Source organism: Brassica napus, chromosome C9 (assembly GCF_020379485.1).
Source record: "Brassica napus cultivar Da-Ae chromosome C9, Da-Ae, whole genome shotgun sequence".
NCBI classification, from domain to species: domain Eukaryota; kingdom Viridiplantae; phylum Streptophyta; class Magnoliopsida; order Brassicales; family Brassicaceae; genus Brassica; species Brassica napus.
This window is the reverse complement of record NC_063452.1, coordinates 13,953,348-13,981,267: the sequence shown is the minus strand read 5'-3', so window position 1 is coordinate 13,981,267 and position 27,920 is coordinate 13,953,348. Positions and strand designations below refer to the sequence as shown.

At 34.4% G+C, this 27,920-nt stretch overlaps 1 protein-coding gene and 1 long non-coding RNA gene across 2 annotated transcripts; both read left to right on the top strand.

The window, feature by feature from the left end:
• The first annotated feature begins 7,667 nt into the window (after nucleotides 1–7,667).
• BNAC09G13390D lies at nucleotides 7,668–9,773 on the top strand. The gene has a single exon (XM_013850240.3). It carries the CDS (start codon nucleotides 7,798–7,800, stop codon nucleotides 8,590–8,592), a length of 795 nt encoding a protein of 264 aa, XP_013705694.1. The 5' UTR covers nucleotides 7,668–7,797; the 3' UTR covers nucleotides 8,593–9,773.
• A 9,141-nt stretch (nucleotides 9,774–18,914) lies between these two features.
• LOC125593433 lies at nucleotides 18,915–25,554 on the top strand. Its single transcript, XR_007329339.1, has 4 exons — nucleotides 18,915–22,352; nucleotides 22,437–23,223; nucleotides 23,305–23,462; nucleotides 23,772–25,554. It is a non-coding gene; the product is annotated as an uncharacterized LOC125593433 (long non-coding RNA).
• The last annotated feature ends 2,366 nt before the right edge of the window (nucleotides 25,555–27,920 follow it).

Here is a 27,920-nt window from a genome sequence, read left to right as displayed (position 1 = left end):
GTGCCTCGTGGTCCATTAGCGTTGACAGATCTTCCACAGTTAGGAGAGTTTCATGGGCGCGCAGTGGATCTTGTTACCGAACTGGCGAGTATTCATGCTTCAGCACATGCTAATTTAGAGGCTTCTTCTGCGAAGTATAAGGAGTTTGCAGACAAGCGAAGGCGCGAGCTTCATTTTCAGGTTGGCGACTTTGTTTGGGCGGTTCTTACTAAGGAAAGGTTTCCCTCCAAGCAATACAACAAATTGAAGCCTCGCAAGATTGGCCCTTTTGAAATCTTGGAGAAGATTAACGCAAATGCATATCGTTTGCGCTTACCGTCTCATGTGCATACTGCCGACGTCTTTAACGTTAAGCACCTATTCAAACATGAACCGGATGATGACTTGCTGACCGGATTCGTGGACGAATCTTCCGTACGGGAGGGGACCTGATGTAGCATACATCGTATTCCCGTTAGGCTTTGGTTTTACAATTTTCTTTTTCTATGATAGTTAATGATTTATTTTACTTAAGAGATTAAGATTCTAATCTCTATCGTTATTAGGTCTTTATGTCGTTATATATAGTGCCTTCTCAGATTTGTGAGAGACACACTTTGATTATTGATTTATAAAACTTAGAGCTTTGTTTTACATCATCTCTTAAATCCTTGCAATTGGCTAGAACATAGGCGTTCTCAACGATCACAAGAAAACTTTGATCTTAGGCATTCGCAGACTAAATAGGATCATCGTGTTATCGGTTACTAAAGTTACTTCCTCTCCATTACTAAACCATAATAGAAATAGGTGAGCTAGGTGAATAATTATCATGTATATATGCTTCCACATTATATATATATGAACAGATTAAAAAGGCACGAATGTTACCCGTAAGTATCCTAAACTCCCAACAAATACCTAAGTTAATATATTTGAAATTTAGAATGGGTGCTAATAAATAATGGTATTGAATTACATACCCATTTGAATACATATCAACTGCAAACAAAATATTCAAAAAGATTTTTCAAAAAAAAAACGCTATATGCAACTTAATTATGCACACTAGTGTCACATTTTAACTTTGATTGAGATGGTTTGGTTCATCCGGATTGTATTCGTAATTAATTAAATTATAGTTATTGAGCGTTAAAAATAAACAAAAGAATTTGAGCACCATTCCCGGGGGAGACCAAGAAGATTCTTAGGGCAAAGCGTGAAGTTAAAAGGCTGTCGAAAATAAAACATTACGATTACAAACTTGTATCTTTCACAAAACCCTAGCTTCCTCCCAACCAAACTTCCTTCTTGGCACTCCTTTTTATTTCAATTCCAAGCCCCATACGTATTTGATTTCTTTAGTTCTTTATTTGGATCTCATAATCATTACACACTTTATAATATATTATTACTGCTCATGCAATTTGAATATGAAAGTGAGAATAGAAAACTAAGCCCTAGTTTGCAAAAAATAGTCGCTGAGCTTCTCCATGCTACAACGATAGTTTGAACTTTGAAACGATCATCTTAGTCCTCCTAATGGGTATAGTGTATTCCTTTTTTTTTTTTTTTGTAACTGGGGTATAGTGTATTCGTTACCCATTTCCTAGAGAATTTATGACTTTTTTTTTGGTAAAAATGTGTATATATATATATATTGGTTATGGTTAGAAAAGACTATATATATTCAACAACGAGTATTTTAGAAAAAGAAAACTTTCAATAACGAGTAATCTAAAAGCGTTGTTTTCTAAGGAATTGATATCTAAATAATGGATTTTGACTTGTTAAAATTTTGGATGTAGATCATAAGTTTTGAAATTGATCTAAAATTCTATAATATATGAATATACTTTTCAAAAATAAATAGTTAGGGTTTTTGAAAAGATTTTGAAAAATTAAGGATGTTAGTATTTAAATACCTTGAGTCAAGTATGGACATGAATTCAAACCATTTATGATTACGTGCAGAATGGGAGTATGTATTATTCTATTATTTTGTTTTGATTTCTTGTATTGTTTAATAGAACTGGTTTAATTAGGTGTTTGCATATTTCAACGTTGTGGCCTCCTCATGCTATTACGCGACCCACTCTCCCAAAAGTTTTCACTAAAAAAATATTTTTACCATAAAACTTTTAGTATGTACCATTTTTAATGCTTATGTGATCTGTGCTTTTCCACAAAAGAAAATTCTTGTGGAACAGTTTTATTATTCTTCATTTGTTCCCTTTTCAAATGATATATCCAACTACATTCAGCTGGCATAACTCTGGCTTGATTGATGAGATTCGATTAAGTGACATTAATAAAATCTTCTTAGCATATGTATATATAGACGTAGCTGTGAATTATATGGTTAGTCTATACTTTAACAAAAAGTATAATTTAACTACAGAGTAAGACATTTTTATTAGTATATATATATATATATAAAATTAATAGCATATACATTTAATTATAGAAATAACATGAGTAGTTGAGACATAATGTCACAACTAATCAACAATGACTTATAAGCATTTGTCATTGATTAATCAAATGCCTACATAGGTTAAACAAGGCTAATTGGTATGATTAGGGTAGATTATTATAATATAATTTAGAAATATGTGATAAAAGAAGAAGCAGAAAAAGAGGGAGACGACAAGGAGAAGAAATGGATGTCATTATATGAGAATTTCAAAATTTTCAGTGCGATTTGTTTTATTAGTCCCTGGTTGGCAGCTTCCATTCTCTTTCTATTCTTCTATTCTTCTATTCTTCTATTCTTCTATTCTTCCATTTTGTTTTTGTAAATCTCTAATTTTAAAAGATTCCATAACTACGGTACTACTACTAACCCGTATTTTATAAAGCTAGCGATATAATTTTATAATCGTAGGATGACAAGTAACTAAGATACGCATATCCTAGCTAGAAACATTTATATTTCTATTCTATGTTTTTTTTTTTTTTTTGTTAACCGAGGGTCCCTGGCCGAGGCCCAGACATCCCTCGAGGCCCGCAGTAGCCACGTCATTTCCACCCCAGAAGTAGCAGGGTGGGCCCGGGTGACCCGGCGTAGGGGTATATCTGAGGGGGAGGTTCGAACTCGCGGCCCTTAGGACCATTGCGAGCCGCCTCACACCACTCGACCACCAACGTCGGGTTAAAATTAAAAGGAGATTCTATTATATGTTTATTCTGTATATATCTAGTCTTACTTGGTGATTTCAGAAGTATTATGTTAACTCATGAACCCGTGAGAATATGAATTAATATCGAGGAGTTGAGCTAAAGATTTAAGAAAAAAAAATCAAAGAAAACGAAATCATTCAAGATGTCTGACAAAATTTTGTTCTTTTTATCAATTCAAACAAGGTATGACTGATCAATGATTGATACAAAGACGACAACTATTTGTCCTTTAAAAAAAATCCAATGGTGTAGGAAAAGAAATGCATCAAAGACAGTTTTGCTTGGTGATAAAAAAAAACAGTTTTGCTTTTGTTCAACAAGAAGTTAATTTTCTTGTTAAAATTCTTGGGTTGTTTAATAAGAATTTTGGAGATCATAAATTGCGTTAGGATTAGGAGATGTATAATTTTAAAAGGGCTAAATTATATGATATAGATTTTTTTTAATATGATATATGTATAGATCCTGTTTTAGGAATGTTAGAGTCCACGAGTCGAAAACTTCTCAATCCTTCAAATAAAATAAAATAAAATAAAATAAAGATAAATGTAGATTATGACTAAGAATTCTTCAAATTTGTATGATACTTCTAAAACATACAAATAGCCGCCTGAGACTTTTATTCGAGATCCGGATTCGATCCGAGATCTGATTCGGATCCGATCCAAAAATCCGGATATCTGGAGGAGCCAAATCCGGATCCGGATAGTAAAATGTTGGATCCGTCAAAGCCTGATCCGGATCCTGATATCTTGATTTTTTAGTCCGGATATCCGGATCCGTAAGTTTTATCAATAACTATTTCAAAAATAGTAATGTCTATATATAAAAACTAATTTTATTTAATATATTTTCATTTTTATAATGGTATATATAAATTTTATGTAAATTTTGTAATATTATACATAGAAATAATTAAAAGTATTATATTTATATTAAATTTTAAAATATAGTTAATATTTTATATATATTAATATTATTTTTTATTTCTTTAAAGAATCCAAATTCGGATCCAGATATCCGCCGGATATTACAATTTTTAGAAGGATATCCGAGAACTCCGGATCCGGATAAGGATAGTAAAATTATGGATAAGGATCCGGATACCTTAAAATTGTCCGGATATCCGATTCGTCCCAGACCTACTTTGTACATCTTCTATCATTTTTTTATATTATGAAATAAATTTAAAAATCACGTTAACTATATAATAGTTTTTGTATATGTTATATTTAGAAATATTTAAAAAGATTATAAATGATTAAAACTGTTAAAAGTTACGCACTGAAAATTTTGAAATTTTGAGATTAATGGTTTAAAAAATTTGTTATAAAAAATAAATTATCACAAAACAATATGAGTATGAATCATCACTTAATAGATATTTAGATTAAAATATATTATGTATATTTTAATATCATATAAATTTAATTAAATATCATATTAAAATCATTAAAATTTTAATTTAAAAAATTTAGAAATATGCATCATACTTAAACTTATTAGAGGCTATCTATTTAACAAATATTTTAAAAATATCTCATTTTATGTCGGACGAAAATTACTACCTAGTAAGAGAATCTCCAAAAAGACACTCGAAGTTTTCAAAACTCTAAATTTGAAGTTTAAAAGTGTTCTTCTCTAAAAGAAAAACTTCAAACTTAACTTCAAAACTATTTGTATTTTATACTATGGTCCTTATATTTGTTATAATCAATTTAAATTCATAAAGTTTTTGTAGATAATTAAGCACATGCATATATAAAAATGTTATATTAAAACATAAATTTTAAATAGAAACAACATGATTAATATTAAACTTCAAAAAAAATACCATATTATTCCATAAAGTTATTTCCGTAATGCATATATGATCAACTAGTACATTTCGAAGTAAAAATGACTCTTTTTATTTTTAATTTGTACCTTACAAATTAAAAATTGTTCAAATCGGATAGTCTTAAACTTGTAAATACATTAGATCTGAACAATAAAATAAAAGAGGAAAATAAATGTTCATATTTAAAGTTATACGGTGTTTTTCGAAGATGTTCTAAAGAATTGGTTAGTTGTTTCGGTCTCCAGCTGGTATCAACCGATCGAATATCCACGTTAATATAAAAGGATTAAGGTAACTATAATTTAATTTTTGTTAAGCAAAAAAAAATTATAATATAATTTGTCGAAATGAAATCTAAATATTTATTGAATAGTTCTGGACCTCTTGGTCTGATAGAGTTACAACCCTCATTGATTTCGAAATATGTTTGTCATCGACTAGAAGATCCAGATATCATAATTGTATTTGTACTGAATAGAAATTATCATGTGAAATCCTATTGTTGAGATAAAAACAAAACAAATACGTGATTTTGAAAAATGTTATTTGTGTATATTTGTGATCCATTTATGATAAAAAGACAAGAATCACAAGACTGTACCAAAATAAAAACAATAAAACCCCACTGTCAATTTTTCCCTACATTTATTTCCGTCTTTTTTTCTCAGAGAATTTTAGTTATGGAACTGAGTCCAAAAGGGCTAAGTCCAACACATTGCAAGACAAAAGGGCAACGTAAGCCTAATTAACAGAAAGACGAAGGTCCAACACACAGACCCAAAACACAAAAGGTAAACCGTCGAGGAAACAAACTACAACACATCATCTTCCACGTGTACGATCGCCCGGCGATCAATGAACACGGGTCAAGACGAGGAACCACTTCCTTCCAGGTGACGGAACTCCGCCGACAGCAAAGACGAACCACAGAAGAACCAATCTTCACAAGGGCTCGAACCGAAGAGCCAAAAGAGGTGGGGGGAGGGGGAGATACAAGACTGTACCAATATAAAAACAGTAAAATTTTCGTTACATTTCTTTGTGTACTATCTTTTTTTTTCTCAGGAAATTTTATTAATAGAACTGAGTCCAAAAAGGCTAAGCCCAACACATTGCAAGACAAAAGGGCAACGCAAGCCCAATTAGTAGGAAGACGAAGGCCCAACATAAAAACAAGGGGGGATACAAGACTGTACCAATATAAAAACAGTAAAATTTTCGTTACATTTTTTTGTGTACTATCTTTTTTTTTTCTCAGAGAATTTTAGTAATGGAACTGAGTCCAAAAGGGCTAAGTCCAACACATTGCAAGACAAAAGGGCAACGTAAGCCTAATTAACAGAAAGACGAAGGCCCAACACACAGGCCCAAAACACAAAAGGTAAACCGTCGAGGAAACAAGCTACGGCACATCATCTTCCACGTGTACGATCGCCCGACGATCAATGAACACGGGTCAAGACGAGGAACCACTTCCTTCCAGGTGACGGAACTCCGCCGACGGCGAAGACGAACCACAGAAGAACCAATCTTCACAAGGGCTCGAACCGAAGAGCTAAAAGAGGTGGGGGGGGAGGGGGAGATACAAGACTGTACCAATATAAAAACAGTAAAATTTTCGTTACATTTCTTTGTGTACTATCTTTCTTTCTTTTTTTCTCAGGGAATTTTATTAATAGAACTGAGTCCAAAAGGGCTAAGCCCAACACATTGCAAGAAAAAAGGGCAACGCAAGCCCAATTAGTAGGAAGACGAAGGCCCAACACACAGGCCCAAAACACAAAAGGTAAACTGTCGAGGAAGCAAGCTACGGCACGTCATCTTCCACGTGTACGATCGCCCGGCGATCAATGAACACGGGTCAAGACGAGGAACCACTTCCTTCCAGGCGACGGAACTCCGCCGACGGCGAAGACGAACCACGGAAGAACCAATCTTCACAAGGGCTCGAACCGAAGAGCCAAAACTGGTGGATCTACGAATCGGAAAAAGAACATCGACGCCTACAATCGATCCTTCAATTCCGACTATCTTGCATGAAAAGATCCGGCATCTTTGAAGATAAATATAATCTTGAAGATGCAAAAACCAAATCAATTGGAGAGAAGAATCGTCGGAGGTACAGAGCGAGAGGCAGTCGGTCAACGAAGAGTTGAATCGTAGATGGATCGGTGCCGGCGAGAACGATTCTAAGTAAGACATCGTCTCCCGGAGACAGAGGCCGGCGAAGTCGGCACTATGAAAGTCGTCGCTTCCCGGAGGCAAAGCCGCACGGCCATCGGAGGTACTGATCAACCGTCAAAGACAAGAACCGGTCGGAAGTACCGAAACCGGTAAACAAAAAAACGACAACCTTTCACTCCCAAATCAACTCTAAACCTTCTGAAAGATAAATGTGTGATAAGAAGGTTAGAGGAATGGAGAGAAATTCTCTCACTAGGGGAGGAGAGAGGTCGAAACCACTTTGGCAAGAGTTCTTTGTGTACTGTCTTACCCAAGATAAATCTATTTCTTACAAAATCAAATACTTTTTCCATTATTAAGAAGACAAAATTACCCACCCTAGACGTGACCTCCCTTTGACAATAAAGGGTAATATTGTAGTTTACTCCAAGCCCAACTTACACATTGTTTTTTTGAACAAATACCCAACTTACATATATTCACTATTATCACCATCGCGCCCGACGAAGCTTTCTTTTGCTTTTGTTTCATATGCTTCAAAGTTCTTTAGAGCGAGCTAGAGAGAGAGCACACAAAAAAAAAACTAGAGACTTTGGTCCCGCATCTTGGATATGTCTAGTGGGTGGGTCAAATCGTGGCAGTGTAAGTCGAAAGCTTTCGATGATGTTTACAATCCGAATCCGATACATCTAATGTCAAGCTACAGTTGCAGAAGAAGCACACAGAACCTAAAAGACGTGATCAACACTAAAAAAACCAAACCCAAACCCAAACCCAAAAAACAAGAATCCGACCCGGTTTCAAGCCCTTCGACACGGATTCGATCATCTGTAGTTCGTGACCCGCTTTTGCCGACACTAACAGAGCTTGCGGAGGGGCATCAGTCTCGTAACGTGGTGGAGATTATTTTCCAGACAAGCTGGGGCCCGAAACCGTTTCCGGGTCGGATCGATATGATCTTCAAAGTGCAAAACGGGTCAAAGACTATGACCCGGTTCGAGGAGTATCGTGAAGCCGTGAAGACTAAAAGCGTCGGGAAATCGCGTGAGGACAACGCGCGTTCGGTCGCCGACGGGAACGAGACGATGAGGTTTTACTGTTTGGGTCCGAGTTACGGCGGTGGCGCGTGGGGAATTCTCGGAGGAAAAGGTGGCGGCGCGTCGATATATACATTCGCCGGGAGTTGCATGGCGCATGAAAAGGCGGGTGGAGGTAAAGGGAGGAAGGCGATGCTTGTTTGCCGGGTTATAGCGGGACGAGTCATGAAGCGAAACGAGTTAAGGTACGACTCGGTTGACTCGGACGTTCGATCTCGGTTTGACTCACTGAGTGGTGGCGACGGCGAGCTGCTCGTGTTCGATACACGTGCAGTACTGCCTTGTTTTCTCATAGTCTACCGCCTGTAAAAATACGCAGTTTTATTTTATTTTTCTAACTTTTGACAATTGTAATTTCATTTATCAACGCGATTTTCTCCTAATTGTTAGGGAATTTGTTTTCCGATGTATAATTTGGTAAAAATTGTGATGATAAATGTTAATTAATTTTGTTTACAAAAAAAATGAAACGAGAGTTTTTCTTAATTAATGCGATTACATACTGAATCTTTCTGAGATTAAATACTGAATAATATGAAAATAAATACTGAATGTTATGGTTCATTGGCTTTTACAATGTCATAAATAGATATTATCACGAAGCCAATTGTTATTTTTAATACAGTTGGGTGTTTAGATACACGTACATTCAATGCTTTACATCTATAGTAAATCTTTGTTTCACTAAAATCTCTATACGTTACTTTCACAGCTACCTTCCTTAAATGTGAAAACTGAACACTATAGTTGGAAATTTCAAAATTTGTAACTTTTGTTAATACTGTTTAAAAATAAACTTTTTCAAATTTTCACTGAGTATTTCAAGAAAGAATAATCAGTGTAAACTGTAAAGTGGTTCCGTTTAAAGAGCATTTGTAAAAGATTTAAAGTGAAAAAAAAGAAGAGAATTTTTCAAAAAAAAAAGAAGAAGAAGAGAAAAAGAGCAAATTTTGAAAAAGAAATCATGAAAGTTTTATTTGAGGCACATGGACAATTACATTGGTGAAACTCGAAGAACACGAGAGGCCTGCCGTAAAGAAAAAGACGAGTATCTGAGGGTCAACAAGCACGTTAAGACCCATTAGGCCCATCAATTCATTTTCGATCATATTCATTTATATGAAAGCATAAAAGGCTAAAACAAAAGAAGATGACATGCCTATTTCTTCACCACTTTACCCATTAGGCCCATTAATTGATTTTCGATCATATTCATTTATATTATATTTTCTTTTACCAACTAATCATATTTCATATGTTCAATGAGAATTTGAAGATCATAGACTGAAAAGCTTTCTCCTCTACCTTTCACGCCGTTAAATGCTAAAACCCAATGTCAAGGCTAGGCAGATTTTTACTTCAAACGTTTCTAAAAGCATCAATGTCATTGTAGTGGTCCTAGTGGACATTTCGTAATTGGTATTATGCACAAAAGATACAGTAACCCCCCGTTAATATATTAAACCCAACTTATATTGGGCCTGAGCTTATTTACCCCCCCCCCCCCCCCCCCCCCCCCCCCCCCCCTCCCCCCCACGATCATTACTCTTTCGTGTAAAGATTTTGCAAATAGAAATGCAACCACGATATCAAAATGTTCCTCACGATTCATAGAGATTCAAAACGATAAGATAATCATGGATAAAATTTAGAATTAATCCTCTTGATTTGATTGGTTATTGGTATTTGAATTTTCATTTATTTAGTTACATTTTAAAAAGGAAACTAATCTTACAAGTAAATATATATGAATTAACATAATTTATTAACATAATTTATTTATAGAAACAACTAAATATGATAAATTATATTATAGAAATTATAATATACATATAATATTATAGAACCAATTATATAAACAATTCCAATTAACAGTGGATACAATAAATCCAATTCAGACAAATAATTTACGTAAACCTAATATTATTTATTATACCGCTCACTATATACATTTTCTGAAAATGTGTCAACTGAATGCAAAGCAATCAAATATTCAATTAAAAAAATCAGTCATTTTTTTCAATGAAAAATGCTGATATTATAGTTGAGTTATCACTTTCAAGAATAATAAAAATTAAAAAAAAACATCCGTATCCGCGCCTTTTTTGCTTCGCTGCTCGGAAACACCCAGTGCTGACAACACTAAGAGAGGTCATGATGAAGATTGTACTTAAGGCTTGGAGCTTCTGGGGAGTACAAACAAGTAAGTACTAGCTAGCCACATTCCCAGCTACTTAGTACTTTAATATTTGAAAACAGAAAATTATATGGTAAGTCGATTAAAATAATATTAACCAATGATTTTTTAATTAAAATATAAAATCATATAAATTTTTTTAATACATTTTTAAAGCACAGAAAAATAACTTTAAAAAATATAATTTACGAAATCAAAATGTTTTAACATTTTATTTTAGTGCATTTGAATATTTTATATATATAATTATATTATTTTGTATTTATAAATATGAAATTGTATAAGATATTATTTATTTATTTATTAGTATTTAAACTCTTTTATTTATGACTTTTTAATAAAATCTGTGTAATTTATTTGATTAACTGTATGATCTATTTTGACAAATTTTTAATTATAAAATTTACTTGATGTCAATTTATTAAAATTTTATCTATACAATATTGAATTTAATATAAAAATTTATTTAAATTAAAATGAATCTAATTTTTTATTTGTGAAAATATAAATAAAAGAATCCATTAATTTAATTAATTTGATAATGATTGATATTATTTTGTAGTATCTAAACCTCCAAAAATAAATTATAGTTCTTTTCAATTTTTCATAGATTATTGGAAAATTTTAGTCAATTATTTGATTTGAAAACTAATAAAAAGTTATTAAAAAGATGACACTTAATGTTTTATATTTTTTGGACACAAGATCAGTTATTGTGTTGTTTGGAAACAAAGATAATAGTATAATATCGTGTGCATAATTACTTTATAATAGAATGGTGTATTTAATTTAAAATCCTACAAAAAAATTGGGTCCAAAGAATGTTTCTGTTTTAATAAAAGAGAATATGTCATAAAAAATGATATTTGGAAACTTAGATTAAAGTTTATAAAATTAACATTGAATCTCAGCACGCTTCTCATATTATATAATACCAAAACTTTTGATTTTCAATTTTTTTAAGATTATTATTCAAAATAATAATATAATATATAGTTTTCATGGAATAATTATACCCGCAAAATAATAATATAATATATAGTTTTCATGAGATTACTAAACTATACTCCCACTGTTTTATAAAGATGCATGCATGATTTGTACAAAAATACATTTTTATATTCTCAATGCATATTTTATTACATAATAATGATTACTTGTAAACTTCAAAAAGATCAATTTCATTTATTGAATTATTATTGGTTCGAAATTATGGAAAATAGAGAATCACAAAACTACGCATTTATAACTAAGATTATATATCTTTGTAAAATAATTATAACTACATAATAATAAGATTTATTATGGTTTAACTAAATATATTATTATGTAACACATAATATATTATTGTACCAAATAATTTCATGTATTATTGTTATATATTAGGGCTTTTTGCAAAAGTGACTCAAAACTTGGAGTCAAACAGAAAACTAACCTTTTCTTTTGACTCCTTTTTTTTTTGAGATTTTAACCCCACATCTGCACTTTATCTACGAAAATGCCATTAACATTTTTTTTTTTTTTTTTCGAAAATGGCTTCTTTACTGTCTCAACCTCATCTTCTTCAAGTATTTACAATACTGCCACTGCAATGAATAGTGGCAACAACCTTGTACGAACTGTTTGGAGCTTTTAATGCCCTTTAATGCACGTAAATCTCTTTACACTCTCTCTGTTTCAATTGTTATGAACTAAAAACAACATTTCTTTCACTTTCTCTCTATATTCATCCAAAAAACTCAAGCTTTTGATTCAAAATATGGGCTATGGTTGCAGAGCCATATTTCTTTCGTTTTGACTTACGGTTGCTTTCGTTTGAGGTTCTGGGTGGTTGGAGAAGACCCTGTGTGCAAACGAAGTCATCTCACCTAGTTTAAGGTACGAATTTGAATTTTTTTTCAAGATCTGTTCGCGTAGAAGACTTACTAGTAAGTCATCTGTATGTAGAAGACTTACTGATGAGTCTTCTGGTCAAACGGACGACTTAAATTAAGTCGTCCAGCTTTGTTTGTTAAAAAAAAACACTTCAGACGACTTATATATACGTCGTCTACGAGAAACGGGCTAGTTTTGCATTTGACCGAATCGTGTCAGATCTTTGACTATTTCTGGACGACTTATAATTCAGTCGTCTCTGGGAAAGTTAAAATTTCAATATTTTATGAAAACTTGACGACTTACGTGTAAGTCGTCCTAGGTTAGTTTTGTAATTGAAAAATAAAACTTCATAATTTAACTTTAACCAGACGACTTAATATAAAGTCGTCCCTCCAGAAGACTTAATTTAAAGTCGTCCGGGGAAAGCAAAGTCGTCCAGAATTTTTCCCAATTTTCTGGTCAAACCTTGCTTATCCCGGACGACCTTAAATTAAGTCGTTTAGCTGGACGACTTTCATCTAAGTCGTCTGGAGAAAGTTAAATTTCAAGTTTTATTTTTCAATTACAAAACTAACCTAGGACGACTTACGTGTAAGTCGTCAAGTTTTCATAAAATATTGAAATTTTAACTTTCCCAGAGACGACTGAATTATAAGTCGTCCAGAAATAGTCAAAGATCTGACACGATTCGGTCAAATGCAAAACTAGCCCGTTTCTCGTAGACGACTTATATATAAGTCGTCTGAAGTTTTTGTTTTAACAAACAAAGCCGGACGACTTAGAATTAAGTCGTCCCTTTTAATTTTCAATTGCAAAAGTGACCTCTTTAGACGACTTACCTTTAAGTCTTCTGGACGACTTAATGCTAAGTCGTCTGCGGCAATGTTTATTGAACTTCTTCATTTCCCTTTTCTCTATGTTTACTAATGTGTTTTATTTTGAATATTTGCAGATGATTTTTCAGTTACATGCAGTGTATGGAGAATGGTTGTTGAGAGATTTCCATTGGGATTTTGTGGTTGATGATCTCAAAGGAGGAAGATTGTTTTTATTGAATGAAGATTCAACACATGCTGAACTTGTTGCAATGGCTCAAGAAGATTATAACCTGGACATGAGGAACGAGAATGCTTTCCTCCAGAACTAAAGCGTGGTCGGGGGAGACCGAAGAAATCAAGATGGCAATCTTGGTTGGAGCTATCTAGGATGAGAGGACACAAACCCAGGAAGAAACACAGGGCACGGAGATGCTCAAACTGCAAGGAAACTGGCCATACGAAACCACAATGTACACAAAAATTTTAAGTCGTCCAGTCTTGATTACCCGTCCAGACGACTAAAGTTTTAGTCGTCCAGTGTATTTTATTTTTAGACGACCTTCTACTAAGTCGTCCAGTGTATTTTATTTTTAGACGACCTTCTACTATCCCTTCAAGTGTATTTTTTTTTAGACTACCTTCTACTATCCCTTCAAGTCGTCCAAACCTTCTAGACGACTTATTTGTAAGTCGTCCAGTTGGAAAACCTTCCAGACGACTTATAATAAGTCGTCCAAACCTTCTAGACGACTTATTTGTAAGTCGTCCAGTTGGAAAACCTTCCAGACGACTTATTTCTTCCAGACAACTTATATATTTACAAGTTCAAATACAAACACTAATCTTCCAGACAACTTATATATTTACAAGTTCAAATACAAACACTAATCTTCCAGACAACTTATATATTTACAACTTATATATTTACAAGTTCAACTTATATATTCAAATACAAAGACAAGTTCAAATACAAACACTAATCTAATCATACAAGCCCACGAACCTATCACCATCCACATTTTCTTTTAGATGCTGATCAACAAGCTCCTTCCATATATCCACCGCCATATTATCCCTCATTTTCTTTGCGTTGCACCTAGCAAAGTCTTTAGGGTCAAAGGAGACACCGAGAGCATGACATTCAATGTACTTTACAGTGTACACGCCACAATCACCATTGTTGGCCGTGGGTACACCTTTCAGCGGTCTCTCATATGTGTATGGCTCCAACCCGTATTTGACCCGTATTTCGTCGGTGGCTGCGCACTCAACAAGCAGATAAGGGACCATCTGGAGAAAAGGCTCCATTATCGCATCCCATGCGTCTGGTACACTAGATGAAGGTATGCTGTCCCAGACGACTATGTGCCTCTTAGGGATCGATATCCAAATAGCAACCCAATGCTTGTCGTCCAAGTTCACTGGCGCATAGATATCGTCAATGTCCTCCCCCCACTTCTTGTTTGATTGGCAAAATGAAGGTATTGATCCGTCATAAAAATACGACGCCCCACCAGGTAGAACTCTTCCTAAACCTTTGTGATCAGGTTCCGATGTTTTGAAGAGGTGATACTGCTCTCTCCAAGACTGGGAAAAGTTGTGATCCAGGAAGCACATTCGCTCGCTCCTGAAAGCTTGTGGGTTCTCCTGATACCTCTGCCTTAGCACATTAATCCAAGCATCTATATGCTGCATATTAAATATAACAAGTTAGAAGTTACCAGACGACTTAAATATAAGTCGTCTACGTGGTCGTCCAAGTAGACGACTTTCCAGACGACTTATAATAAGTCGTCTGGAAAGTAGTCTACTTGGACGACTTTGTAGACGACTTAAATCGTGAGCAGAAGACTTACGCAGTCTTCCAGCCATCCTCTGGCTGTCCGGAGGAAGTGGTACCACCTTGTTGGTGATGTACGTGGTTTGTCCTCGGTCTTAGTTAAATAATGGCTGCAAACAAAAAAAGCAATCAGTTTTGGACGACTAAATCAAGCTATTATGGGTAAAGCAATCACTTACGGATCAGTTTTCAACCAATCAGCGAGTTCCTTCAACCGATCTTTGTTTACTGGCGGAAATGGATTATAGGCTCCACTTTATCTTTTTTTTCTCTGCCGTATAAGGAGATCTCACAGTGGGAGCAGGTTTCTTCGCTCGTTTACTCTTTGCACGCTTGTCCAATACAACCAGGCTCGGTTCTGAAACTGGATCGCTTGGCTCGGTGGAAGCGAGGCTCAGTTGTTGATCGGTGGAAGCGAGGCTCGGTTGGTGATCGGTGGAAGTGACAGCAACAATCTCTTTGGAGGTCTTATTTACCGAGAATGCCTCGGTTGCTGTATCCTCCGGCAACCATCTCTGCAATAAAAGTTGCACACAAGTTAACTCTGGACGACTTAAACAAAAGTTGTCTGGACGACTAGTTGGACCTGGACGACTTAAAATTAAGTCTTCCGTGGTCAACTAGTCGTCCAGACAACTTACGTTTAAGTCGTCCAGGGTCAACTAGTCGTCCAGACAACTTTTACAGTCGTCTGGACAACTAGTTAACCCTGGATTTGATACTAACCTCTTTGATTTGAGGAGGCTGTTTCTTTTGAGGAGGAGGCTGTTTCTTTTGAGGAGGAGGCTGTTTCTTTTGAGGAGGAGGAGGCTGCTGTTTGGTTTGATGAGGAGGAGGCTGGTTACTAACCACGGTTTCTTTGGCATGAGGGGTAGGTTGTTTATCTTGAGGGGTAGCCTGTTTGTTTATACCCCCGGTTTCTTTGGCAAGAGGGGTAGGCTGTTTATCTTGAGGGGTAGCCTGATTGGTGACACCAACCTTCTTCTCCACAGCTTCCAATCTATCGGACAACTTCCTAAACTCCCTCATGCACTTATTAAACCCTTTTTTCATGCAGTCAGCTACGCCCTTGAACATAATTTCCAACTCCTCTCTGGTCACCCCTCTAGCCTCTTCTCTAGCCTCTTCACTAGCCACTTTAGGAGCCTCTTTACGAGCTTTCTTCCGAGGTCTTGGATTGTCTTCCTCCTCCTCCTCCTCCTCCTCCAACACAACCATCTCTTTGGCCTTCTTTGATGGAGTCACAACCTTAGGTTTTGTATTGACCTTAGTACCAGTGACTTCCCAGCAATCCATGGTCCACTTCCACGGTCTCCGCTCATACATGACTTTAATGATGTTCTCCGCGGGCAGGTCCTCAACCTCAGAGTCCCATTTTGGCCACATTTCACTAATGTCCTTCTCAACAAAGTTGATCACGCGGGTCTGCAGTAAATAGAAGAATCGAGTTAGATATTTGAAAAAAAATACTAAATAGACGACTTAATTATAAGTCGTCTACTATGTCGTCCAGCTGGAAGACCTTCCAGACGACTTATAATAAGTCGTCTAATAAGTCGTCCAGATGGAAGACTTTCCAGACGACTTATAATAAGTCGTCTAATAAGTCGTCCAGATGGAAGACTTTCCAGACGACTTAATTAAGTCGTCCGATAAGTCGTCCAGCTGGACGACCTTCCAGACGACTTATAATAAGTCGTCTGCGCAGTCTTTTGGATTGAAGTAAATACCTGACTCAAGATAGCAGCTTTCATTGATCTGCGGCCTCTGCTGCCCTCGTAAGCCAGTATCGGTGGAGACGGACTGTCTGCTCTGGGACCACCAATACTAGCACCCAATTCCGGCATAGCTGTGTACGTCCAGACCTGAAGAACTTGTATAAACCCATCCACGGTGTAACAGCCAGCAATTTCTTTGTTCCACAAAGAGTCCATCAGCACCTTAAATGCGACTCTCCCCCATGGATAATTCTCAAACCGTTCTAAATCCATCACTAGCCTTGCCAGAGTAGATCGTGTAGCGGTTGAAAACTTTCTCCCTTCAATGAATCCAGTGAAGATGGAGAGGTACGCGAGCCGCTTGCGATCTTCCCTGGACCAATCCCCTATCTCTGCAGTGCTGCTATTATCTGATCAGTAGTTGGCCCAGCTTCCAGATGAACTCCCAGCATCCCCCAGAAAGAAACCATCTCTGGGGTAACATCAAATTTTGGTGTCTCAAGGTCCTCGATGTACTCGCAGTTTAGACCAGTGAGGTTTTCAAACTCTAACAGTGAAAACCTCAAAGGTTCTGGACCAACGAGAGACCACATCTCATACTTCTTCTTAATGTCCAGCTTGAAACTGAGCATGTAGTGAACCAGCCTTGAAGCCCAACCAAATCCCAGCTCCTTGAACTTGATGAAAACTCCCAAACTCGACTCCTTGAGCTCTTCAAATTCGTCATCAGTAAGAGCTTTCCTAAGAGCAGTATGCAACTTGCTGTTATCCGTATGATACGAAATGCTATTGTGGGCTTCTGGTTCTTCCCCTGATGTGTATAACCTACGGGGGAGTTCTGGAATATCCATCCTTTTTGTCTGCAAAATAATCAAAGACAACGATATAAGTCCAGACGACTTAGTAGACGACTTATAATTAAGTCGTCTGGAAAGTCTTCCAAATGGACGACTTATATTTAAGTCATCTACTAAGTCGTCCAGTTGGAAGACTTTCCAGACGACTTAAATTACTTACAAGTCTTCCAGTCGCAGAAGGAGTTGGAGTACTCGTCATTGCGGTTATAGATCTGAAAAAATAAACGTGAAACGGTGAGAATGAGTAAATTGATAGAGACAACGTTTTATGTTCATCTTTTCCTCGAGATTGATGACTTAGCGGCGTTAGGGTTTACAGAGAAACGGCGCTAAGGTTTACAGAGAAGAAGCGGCGGCGCTAGGGTTTAGAAGAAGCGGCGGCGCTAGTGTTTAGAACGTTGGTGACCACGGTGGCGAGGGCGACGGTTTGTTCGGAAATAGTGGAAGCGGCGGCGCTAGGGTTTAGAGGAATCGGCGGCGCTAGGGTTTAGAGGAATCGGCGGCGCTAGGGTTAGAAGAAGCTGCGGCGACAACGGTGAGAATGAAGTGAGATAGATAGCCGATGTTGAGAACGATGGTTTGTTCGGAAATCGTGGGAATTCGAAATCGCCTTTGAGAGAGAACTGTTAGGGTTTCTGAATATCGCGAAAAATGAAAAAAAAAAAAAAATCACCTTATATATTGGGTAAATAATCCGGTTAGCTTTAAAATTACATTGGTAAACTTTAAGGTTTGGTCCGGTTTAGACGACTTATTCTGGCTGATAATGTACAACAGACGACTTAATATTTAGTCGTCTGTTTTCAGACGACAAAATATTAAGTCGTCCTAGACCCTAAAATGAACCCCTAAACTAAAATGACTAGATTAACTAACTAACCACGTTATAAAATCAAATTATACTTAAATAGTGTTTACTATACACAGAAATGAACACGCATAAGTAATTTTAAAAATTTTCAAAAACGGTTTTAATGCTTTCCAAAATCTAACCCTAAGAACACATACAATACTACAACATATGTTGATGAAACATAAACTTAAGAATATCATGACTCACTACTTTCACTCATCTATGCTGAAAACAATTGAAATTTGTTATATCTTAATTTATACCTCCTAAGACATATGTTAATTACATAATTCCCATTTTTCACTTATCAAAATATTTTTTACAAAATTTTTAAATTATGTTTAAGACTAACTGTCCAGACGACTTTAAGTTAAGTCGTCTGGACGACTTATTTTCAAGTCGTCTAAACAGACGACTTGCGAGGGGTAGAAACGTAAAAAGAATTCCGTTTTTTTGTTTGGTCACAAGGGGATAGTTGTAATTTCAATAGCCTTTTAGGTTACTTTTGCCTTTGACCCAAGTTGGGGTATTGTTTTGGGTTTGACTCCAAGTTTTGAGTCACACTTGGCAATTCTCCCTATATATTATGGTATAATTAGATGTGATTTAAATATGATATATTCTATGCATGTGTTAGATTGGTAATATATGGTATTATTTATATGACCCAAGAATTTGTGTATTATTTACTAAAATATCATTAGTGAATGGTCAGAATAAATATCAAAAACTAGTGGCATATCTTGTAATAAACACATCAACTAATTTTTTTTAAAACAATAAGTTTCTTTTTCGATAGATTACAGTTAATGAAAGATATTTTGAATATGTCCAAAAATTGAAATATACACAGTAGCTAAAAGTTAGATAAAAATATGAATCTAAATTAATAGATAAGTTGTCTAATTCTAATTAGTATGAGATTTTTGGAAAAAAGCCTAAAAATTTCCATGTGGACATTGCATCACATATTCAAGGTGCCAGTGATTTGTGCCGAAAGGCTTCCTAACAATGCAACAAATGTTAGATTGATAATTTCTAACTGTGTTATCAAAATACTAAGTGGAGCACTTTTATGGTGATCAACGATTAGTTGAATAAATCTTAATAGGTGTAGCGAAGGTTAGGTGAAGAGTTCCATTGATGAGTACGACAGTACAAGATTGGTGCCGAGTTTGCTGAAGGTCGAAATCAAGAATTTGTATAGTACTTGGTTTGAGTGGATGATAGTTTTTATTCCAAGTTCCACATCGTAAGTTTAGATAAATATTGGCTAGTATATAAGCAATGTCCGATTCTAAATAGTATGAGAACTCTTTTTCGGAAGGAGCCAAAAACAAATTCATACGGACCTTGTGTAACGGATCCAAAGTAGACAATAATTTATTATTTTAAATTCATGTAACAATATGAATTATGTTAATTATAAATTTTGATTTTTGATTTAAATTTTTTAAAAGGGAAAATTACTATAACCTTACATATTTATAAAAAAATATTTAACTAATATATCATGATTTTGCTTTTGCTTTTCTTAATCAATCATGTTAATTATCAATTTTAAAGAACCAAACTTTATATAATAAGATTATTTTGGTTTTATTACAAATTTTTCCTGTTTGAGAAAATTATTTTATGTTGTAGATTAAGATTGACTCTTCTAAAAGCAAAGTTCTGAAAGTGTTCTTAGATGATATCTTATCTAGACCTAAACCCTCTAAATTTTTGGTGATTATCTTCTAAATTGTCTAAAACTATATTACTAATAATAAATAATAAATAATACATAAATAATTATATAAATTATGGTCATCAATATAAAAAAAATCATATAAAATGGTTTAATATAAATTTTAATGTTTGTGAATCATGAAATTTAAAATATTAGTATATTTTTTATGTGTTTCAAAAAATTATATATTTTTATAAAGCAATAAACTTTTAAACTATCAAATAACCATTTTAACATCTAATTAAGTTTAATTGTTTCAAACGATAGGTATTGAGTCACTGTTAGCGCCTAACATTTGTTGAACACTGCTTAAGGAAAAGGTCGTAGATAGAGATGAACTCTTTTAGCAGAATGAGAAAGATTAGTAATCCTCCTAATTTCTAATGTTACATGGAGGTTGAATCAGGTCGGCTGAGATAGGGGGGCGAGCGGTGCAACCGCCCCGGACCCAATCCGTTGTCCCCCTATTTCTTAATGAGTTCGATTTTTAAAAAATACATGTATTTTTATATAAAAAATAAGAAAAGGGGTCCAAATTTTTTTTATATGAAAGTATTTTTTTTATTTTCATAGATTTATTTTTAAAAATACTTCTGATATTTTGAAAAAAAACATATATCTATCAGATTTTTTAAAGAAAAATAATAATTTAAAAATTAAATTTTTTTTACCCTAGGTCCTATGACACCATTGAGCCGGTCTGGGTTGAATACAAAGAAAACGGAAAATATCGTCTTTGGATTTTATGGCTACTGCTCATCCCTAATTTCCCTAGCAAATACAGGGCTTTAGAAAAATTCCAATAGTTTATCATGTAGTCTATCTATCTATTATTATAAAGAACAATATATATGAAAGTATTTTTTTATTTTCATAGATTTATTTTTAAAAATACTTCTGGTATTTTGAAAAAAAACATATATCTATCAGATTTTTTAAAGAAAAATAAGAATTTAAAAATTAATTTTTTTTTACCCTAGGTCCTATGACACCATTGAGCCGGTCTGGGTTGAATACAAAGAAAACGAAAAATATCGTCTTTGGATTTTATGGCTACTGCTCATCCCTAATTTCCCTAGCAAATAAAGGGCTTTAGAAAAATTCCAATAGTTTATCGTGTAGTCTATCTATCTATTATATAAAGAACAGTTTGTTCTCTTCTCCTTAAGACACCTAGGATTTCACCTAGATAAGTCGAGCTCTATGAGCACGACACGTGTCCCACCATCCCAAAAACTAGCGTTTCATTTAAGTTACAGATCGTAACTGTGACGCCTCCTCTCCTCCTCTGCATCTCTCCTACGTGAAGTTATTAAGCACCGTGATGCCTCATCTCCTACTTCGTGACAGATCTGCTCCTCTCCGGCTATTACGTCTCTACTCTTCCTCGTCTCTCTCTCTCTCCACGTCTGTTCTTCTATTCCCTGGGATCTCTGCTCCATGTCTCTCCACCATCATGAGATCTATTATTATAAAGAACAGTTTGTTCTCTTCTCCTTAAGACACCTAGGATTCCACCTAGATAAGTCGAGCTCTATGAGCACGACACGTGTCCCACCATCCCAAAAACTAGCGTTTCATTTAAGTTACAGATCGTAACTGTGACGCCTCCTCTCCTCCTCTGCATCTCTCCTACGTGAAGTTATTAAGCACCGTGATGCCTCATCTCCTACTTCGTGACAGATCTGCTCCTCTTCGGCTATTACGTCTCTACTCTTCCTCGTCTCTCTCTCTCTCCACGTCTGTTCTTCTATTCCCTGGGATCTCTGCTCCATGTCTCTCCACCATCATGAGATCTATTATTATAAAGAACAGTTTGTTCTCTTCTCCTTAAGACACCTAGGATTCCACCTAGATAAGTCGAGCTCTATGAGCACGACACGTGTCCCACCATCCCAAAAACTAGCGTTTCATTTAAGTTACAGATCGTAACTGTGACGCCTCCTCTCCTCCTCTGCATCTCTCCTACGTGAAGTTATTAAGCACCGTGATGCCTCATCTCCTACTTCGTGACAGATCTGCTCCTCTCCGGCTATTACGTCTCTACTCTTCCTCGTCTCTCTCTCTCTCCACGTCTGTTATTCTATTCCCTGGGATCTCTGCTCCATGTCTCTCCACCATCATGAGATATCTTCTCATGTCTCTCCATCTCCACTGCCATCTCTATCAATTAATGGTAACGAATCTCCTCCTCCTTTTTAGATCTACAAATTATTTACTTTCTCATCATCTCTTCTGTGTGGCTTTGATTTTGGTGAAGTTTGAACAATCGAAGGGTGAAGACGAAGCAGAGGATCGATACGGTGTGGAGGAGCAAAGATGAGTGTGGAGGAAAGAAGGAGAGGCTGTACGGAGGATTACTACCGCCGTATAGACAAATCTGGGTTTTGTTTGAGTTTTATTAGATCTGAATTTTGCTCTTAGTTGAAACAATTGATGAATATTATTTCTATTTTTTGTAGGTTTGTGATTTGAAGATGATGGGTTATATATAGTTTATATAGGCTGGAAAAAGACTATGGTAAGGATTTGCCATGAAGTTTGATTCTGATTTTGTCTCTGTTTTTGGTAGATGAAGTTGATGGAAAGGATTTGCCATGAAAGTTGAATCTTATTCTGTTTACTTAATAGCTTTCTTTAAGAGACAAACTTCGTTTTAAATTGTAAAGTTTGCTGTTTTATCCAATGTTTCTGACTTTAGCTGTGTAGAGAAGCAGTGATCTTTCGATGTGTTTTAGTTCAGCTTTTTAATGTTGTTCAGGTTGAGTGATATGTTTTGTGGTTGGCAGGAGAGAGTGATATACAGAAAAAAGGAAAATGGAAAGCGTAGCCATACCAGAACATTTGATCAAACTCCTCCCTGTTGCACAGCCTGGAATATTTGATCTGGTGAGTTATGTCATCTCCGCCGTGGAAGGGAATCCATACCAGAGCGTCTTCTACAACGGAAACATTGAGGTAGTTAAGGAAGGCAAAATGTGGAGAGGCATGGACGTCTTGATTTTCAACGGTTGGCATTGGTGGACCCATATCGACCACATCCAGCCGTACGTTTTCTTTGGCTTTTGTTTGCTTCCTTTTTGAGTTTTGACTCATTTGATGACTCTACGTGTGTTTGTGTGGCCCAGGTGGGACTACATGGAAGATGAGAACAGATTATACAAAGACATGAACAGACTGGTCGCTTATCACAAAGGGATGACCACTTAGGCTCGATGGGTTAATGCATTTGTCAATCCATCTAATACCAATGTTTTTTTCAATGGCGTTTCTCCTGTTCATACGAGTAAGTAAACAAACAAAGAAACCCGTTTCAATAGGTAGTTGATATTACTGGCTAAGCATTTTCTAGGAATAGCATAGCTATTAGGGAATCATAAACATTTTAATGTTAATCTTAATGCAAGAAATTGATAATTTAAAGACCATGTGATCTATGTATAATAGCACTTTAAAATTTAGGGATGGAGACAAATGTTTTATCCTGCTGTGCTCAAAACCGGCCATGACTATTATTTTGATAATGTATGTTATTGTGTAGGTGATTATGGTTCTACCATTCTCTAATATTCTCTTGACGATCTTTTGTTGGCAGTGGAAGGGATTGGGGAGAGCCAATGAAGTCATGTAAGAGTCACACACAGCCATTCTACGGGAGGAAGTATTGAGGAGGGTCACCTGTGGCTTGGGTGATTTTAAACAAAGTGGTGAGGAGATTGAAGAACCCGGTATATTGGCTCGACATAACCGGTCTATCTCAGCTCCGTAAAGATGCTCATCCTTCTTCTTACAGTGGGAACCATCCTGGTAATGATAGCCAGTGGTGTCTTCCTGGTCTACCTGATACTTGGAACATACTCTTTTCTCTTGAAGTCTCTTTTGTCCTATCATCAATGTATAAGTTACTGAATAACAGTCTATTTCTTTAGTTAACTTTGAATTGTTGTTGCTTGATTCTTGACTGAAATAACGTTATAGATACCAATATGACTCTAAACATGAGGAAAACATCTCAGACCAATGTTTTTTTCAATGGCGTTTCTCCTGTTCATTACGAGTAAGTAAACAAACAAAGAAACCCGTTTCAATGGGTAGTTGATATTACTGGCTAAGCATTTTCTAGGCATAGCATAGCTATTAGGGAATCATAAACATTTTAATGTTAATCTTAATGCAAGAAATTGATAATTTAAATACCATGTGATCTATGTATAATAGCACTTTAAAATTTATTGATGGAGACAAATGTTTTATCCTGCTGTGCTCAAAACCGGCCATGACTATTATTTTGATAATGTATGTTATTGTGTAGGTGATTATGGTTCTACCATTCTCTAATATTCTCTAGACGATCTTTTGTTGGCAGTGGAAGGAATTGGGGAGAGCCAATGAAGTCATGTAAGAGTCACACACAGCCATTCTACGGGAGGAAGTATTGAGGAGGATCACCTGTGGCTTGGGTGATTTTAAACAAAGTGGTGAGGAAATTGAAGAACCCGGTCTATTGGCTCGACATAACCGGTCTATCTCAGCTCCGTAAAGATGCTCATCCTTCTTCTTACAGTGGGAACCATCCTGGTAATGATAGCCAGTGGTGTCTTCCTGATCTACCTGATACTTGGAATATACTCTTTTACTATGCTCTTTTCTCTTGAAGTCTCTTTTGTCCTATCATCAATGTATAAGTTACTGAATAACAGTCTATTTCTTTAGTTAACTTTGAATTGTTGTTGCTTGATTCTTGACTGAAATAACGTTATAGATACCAATATGACTCTAAACATGAGGAAAACATCTCAAGAATACAATATGTACACAACCGTGGAAGGATTTAGTAGTCGATCAATTTAGGTCTGAATAAGTTTCTATACGTTTTTGTTTATATGTAAATTGATATTTTACTCCAAATAGATACCTAATCAATAAAACATTAAAATTGGTTTGAAAATAGTAGACGCTAAAGATCAACAAAAGTATAGCCTTTGTGGTTTAGTTTATGCATTAACAAAAATTATGCATATATGCACACTGATTAAACATAAATGTAAATAAACAATCTATGAAGACATTTAACCATCAAGGGAAGCAAAGAGACGCCTGAGACCATACATGTCCTCTTCACACAAGAATCGATGCAATAGTAAAACCAAAGCCCTTCCTCTACCCTCAGGATTTCTTGCAAAACAAGTTTCTGGAAAATTCCTTGCATCGGACGGCACACACTCTGGTCTCAGGCGCTTCTCCACTCAACAAACAGACGCAAGATCACCAAACTTATCCTCAGACCATCGCTCACCCGCATACATTTCCAAATCTACGCACATATACAAAATGAAAAAACGAATTACAAAAAAAAGAACCAGAAAAAAGAACACATACAAAATGAAAAAAAAGAACCAAAACATTTAAAAAAAGGTTTGGAAGTGGAAACACAAAAAATACGAGTGGATGTCTAATGTCTGCATAGTTTTCAAGGTATCCCATAGACTAATATAACACATAAAGGATCGAGTAAATAATGTCCGCATCGTTTTCAATCCCATAGACTAATATAACACACAAAATGCACGAGTAGATGGCTAATGTCTGCATTGTTTTTCTCTCTTTTTTCTTATTAAATAATTATTTGGTCCTCATCCCATAATATGTTTCCATTATATTTTTTTCATTCGTTTGTTTCAAGATTATTATTTACTACATTTCATGTAATTTTTTGGCCGTTATTTTAAATTTCAAGAGGTGTTTTAAATACCAAAATAGCTCAATGTATTTTTTTTTTCCTTTTAACATGTTCTTTTTATTAATATATTATATAATTTCATAATCTATAACCATTTTAAGCTTTTTAAAATGTTAAAATACGAATTTTTAAAGTACGAATTTTATCTTTTCTTTTTCTCTCTTAAAAAAATCATCACAATTGAAAAGAAAAGAATTATCAATTATCTGACAATTTTAATTTTATTGAAATATTTTTCTCGCTTTTGATTGCATCCAATTGATTTATGTGTGTTTATAGTGTTATAAAACTGAAAACACTATAAAAGTTTACAATTCAAGATTAAAACGGCCAACATACTTAGAATCCGGTCATTTTTAGTTATATAATTAAAATTTGGTGTAGACAACATAATCATACTTACACCCAACTTAACATAAAAGAAAATTTACACAAAATTATATCTTTTATAAAAATCGATCCATTAAATCCTGCCTGTAAGGCGGGCCGACCCTAGTATAATATATAATAAAGTTTTATTGTGAAGGATAGGAAAGTTTATTTAAGAACTCAATGCGTGGGTAGGTGGGTAGCTAAATAGGTGAATGTGTTGATCACGTGTAAGAATATGTAACAGAAGACGACATATATATACTCCCTTCCTCCGTTCTTTAAATGTAGATATTTTAGCGTCTTCACGTATATTAAAAAACATATTAATTATGCATCGTTTTTAAAAATTATGAAATCTAATGTTTTTTAACCAGTGGTTTTTTAATAAATTCAATTAATTTTATTGAAATTTGTAATTTTTATATAAAAACATAAAAATCTATTTTCTGATTTTTTTTAACTTTTCTAAAAATTTTATTTTAATGGAACAGAAAGAGTATAAAAGTAAACCAAGATTAATATCAATATTTCACCCCATAAAGCACATATATAGAGCATCGTACCTGAATCCTAGCCTTTGTATTTCTGTGTATATTAGTTGGACAAACTAATTCGATCAAAAATTTCTGGAAGGTAATATTCTAGGTGATGATTGTTTTCATTAGTTTTTGGTTTTAGTTTTTTAGTTTTTAAATTTTGGTTTTGCTGTATTCTTAGTTTTTTTTTAATAAAATAAGCAATACATTGTTTTAAAATAATATTTTTTAAAACAATTACCATTAAAATTTATCAAAATATAGTCTCTGTTATTTAAAATAAAAACATTACCATGTTTTAAATTATTTTATTTTTAAGTGTTATATTTAAATATAATTAATAAAATATCTATAAATTATAAAAATTAAAATATTTTAAAATTTTGAAACAATTTATAAATTTTATTACATAAAATATTTTTCGTTTGTTAGAACTTGAATGGCTATTTTTCAAATTAATATAATATATTGTATTAATAAAATATTTTAAATTTTATAATTTTTAGATGTTGTTTAGTATTTATAATAAAATTATTCAATAGATTATTTATAGATATTAATAATTAATTGGTTACAACTAATACTAAAATTATCTATATTTATTTACATATATGAAACACATAAATTATTTTACATTAATGTTAAAAAAATTGTATGGGAATTTTATCTTTATGAAAATATTAGTTACTTAATTATTAATTAATTAAAATATAGTATTTTATATAAAATAAACAAAATTCGTTTTTATATTGAAAACCCAAAAAAAGTTGGTTTTTGGCTTTTCTTCATAAATTGGTTGGAATTTTGAAAAACTAGTTTCTCTAAATTTTAGAGAATTTATTTGTTAAAAAACTTGATTGGCAAGTGAAACGGTTTTTACAAAAACAAAAATTAAAAGCTAAAACTTGATCAGATAAAAAAATGGTTTTTACAAAACAAATTTTACTCTAACTTAAAAATGAGAAATCGTTCGACCATAGTTGATTGATTTCCGATGAGGTTAAGAAACTAGGGTTCAAATTTTCACACTAATATTTTAATTATGGTTGATTATTATATACGTCATTAGTGATACCATCATACCAGTATCCTACTA

Bases quoted from the DNA above. Each gene is read 5' to 3' on its own strand.
- BNAC09G13390D (XM_013850240.3), top strand. From the start codon at position 7,798: ATGTCTAGTGGGTGGGTCAAATCGTGGCAGTGTAAGTCGAAAGCTTTC.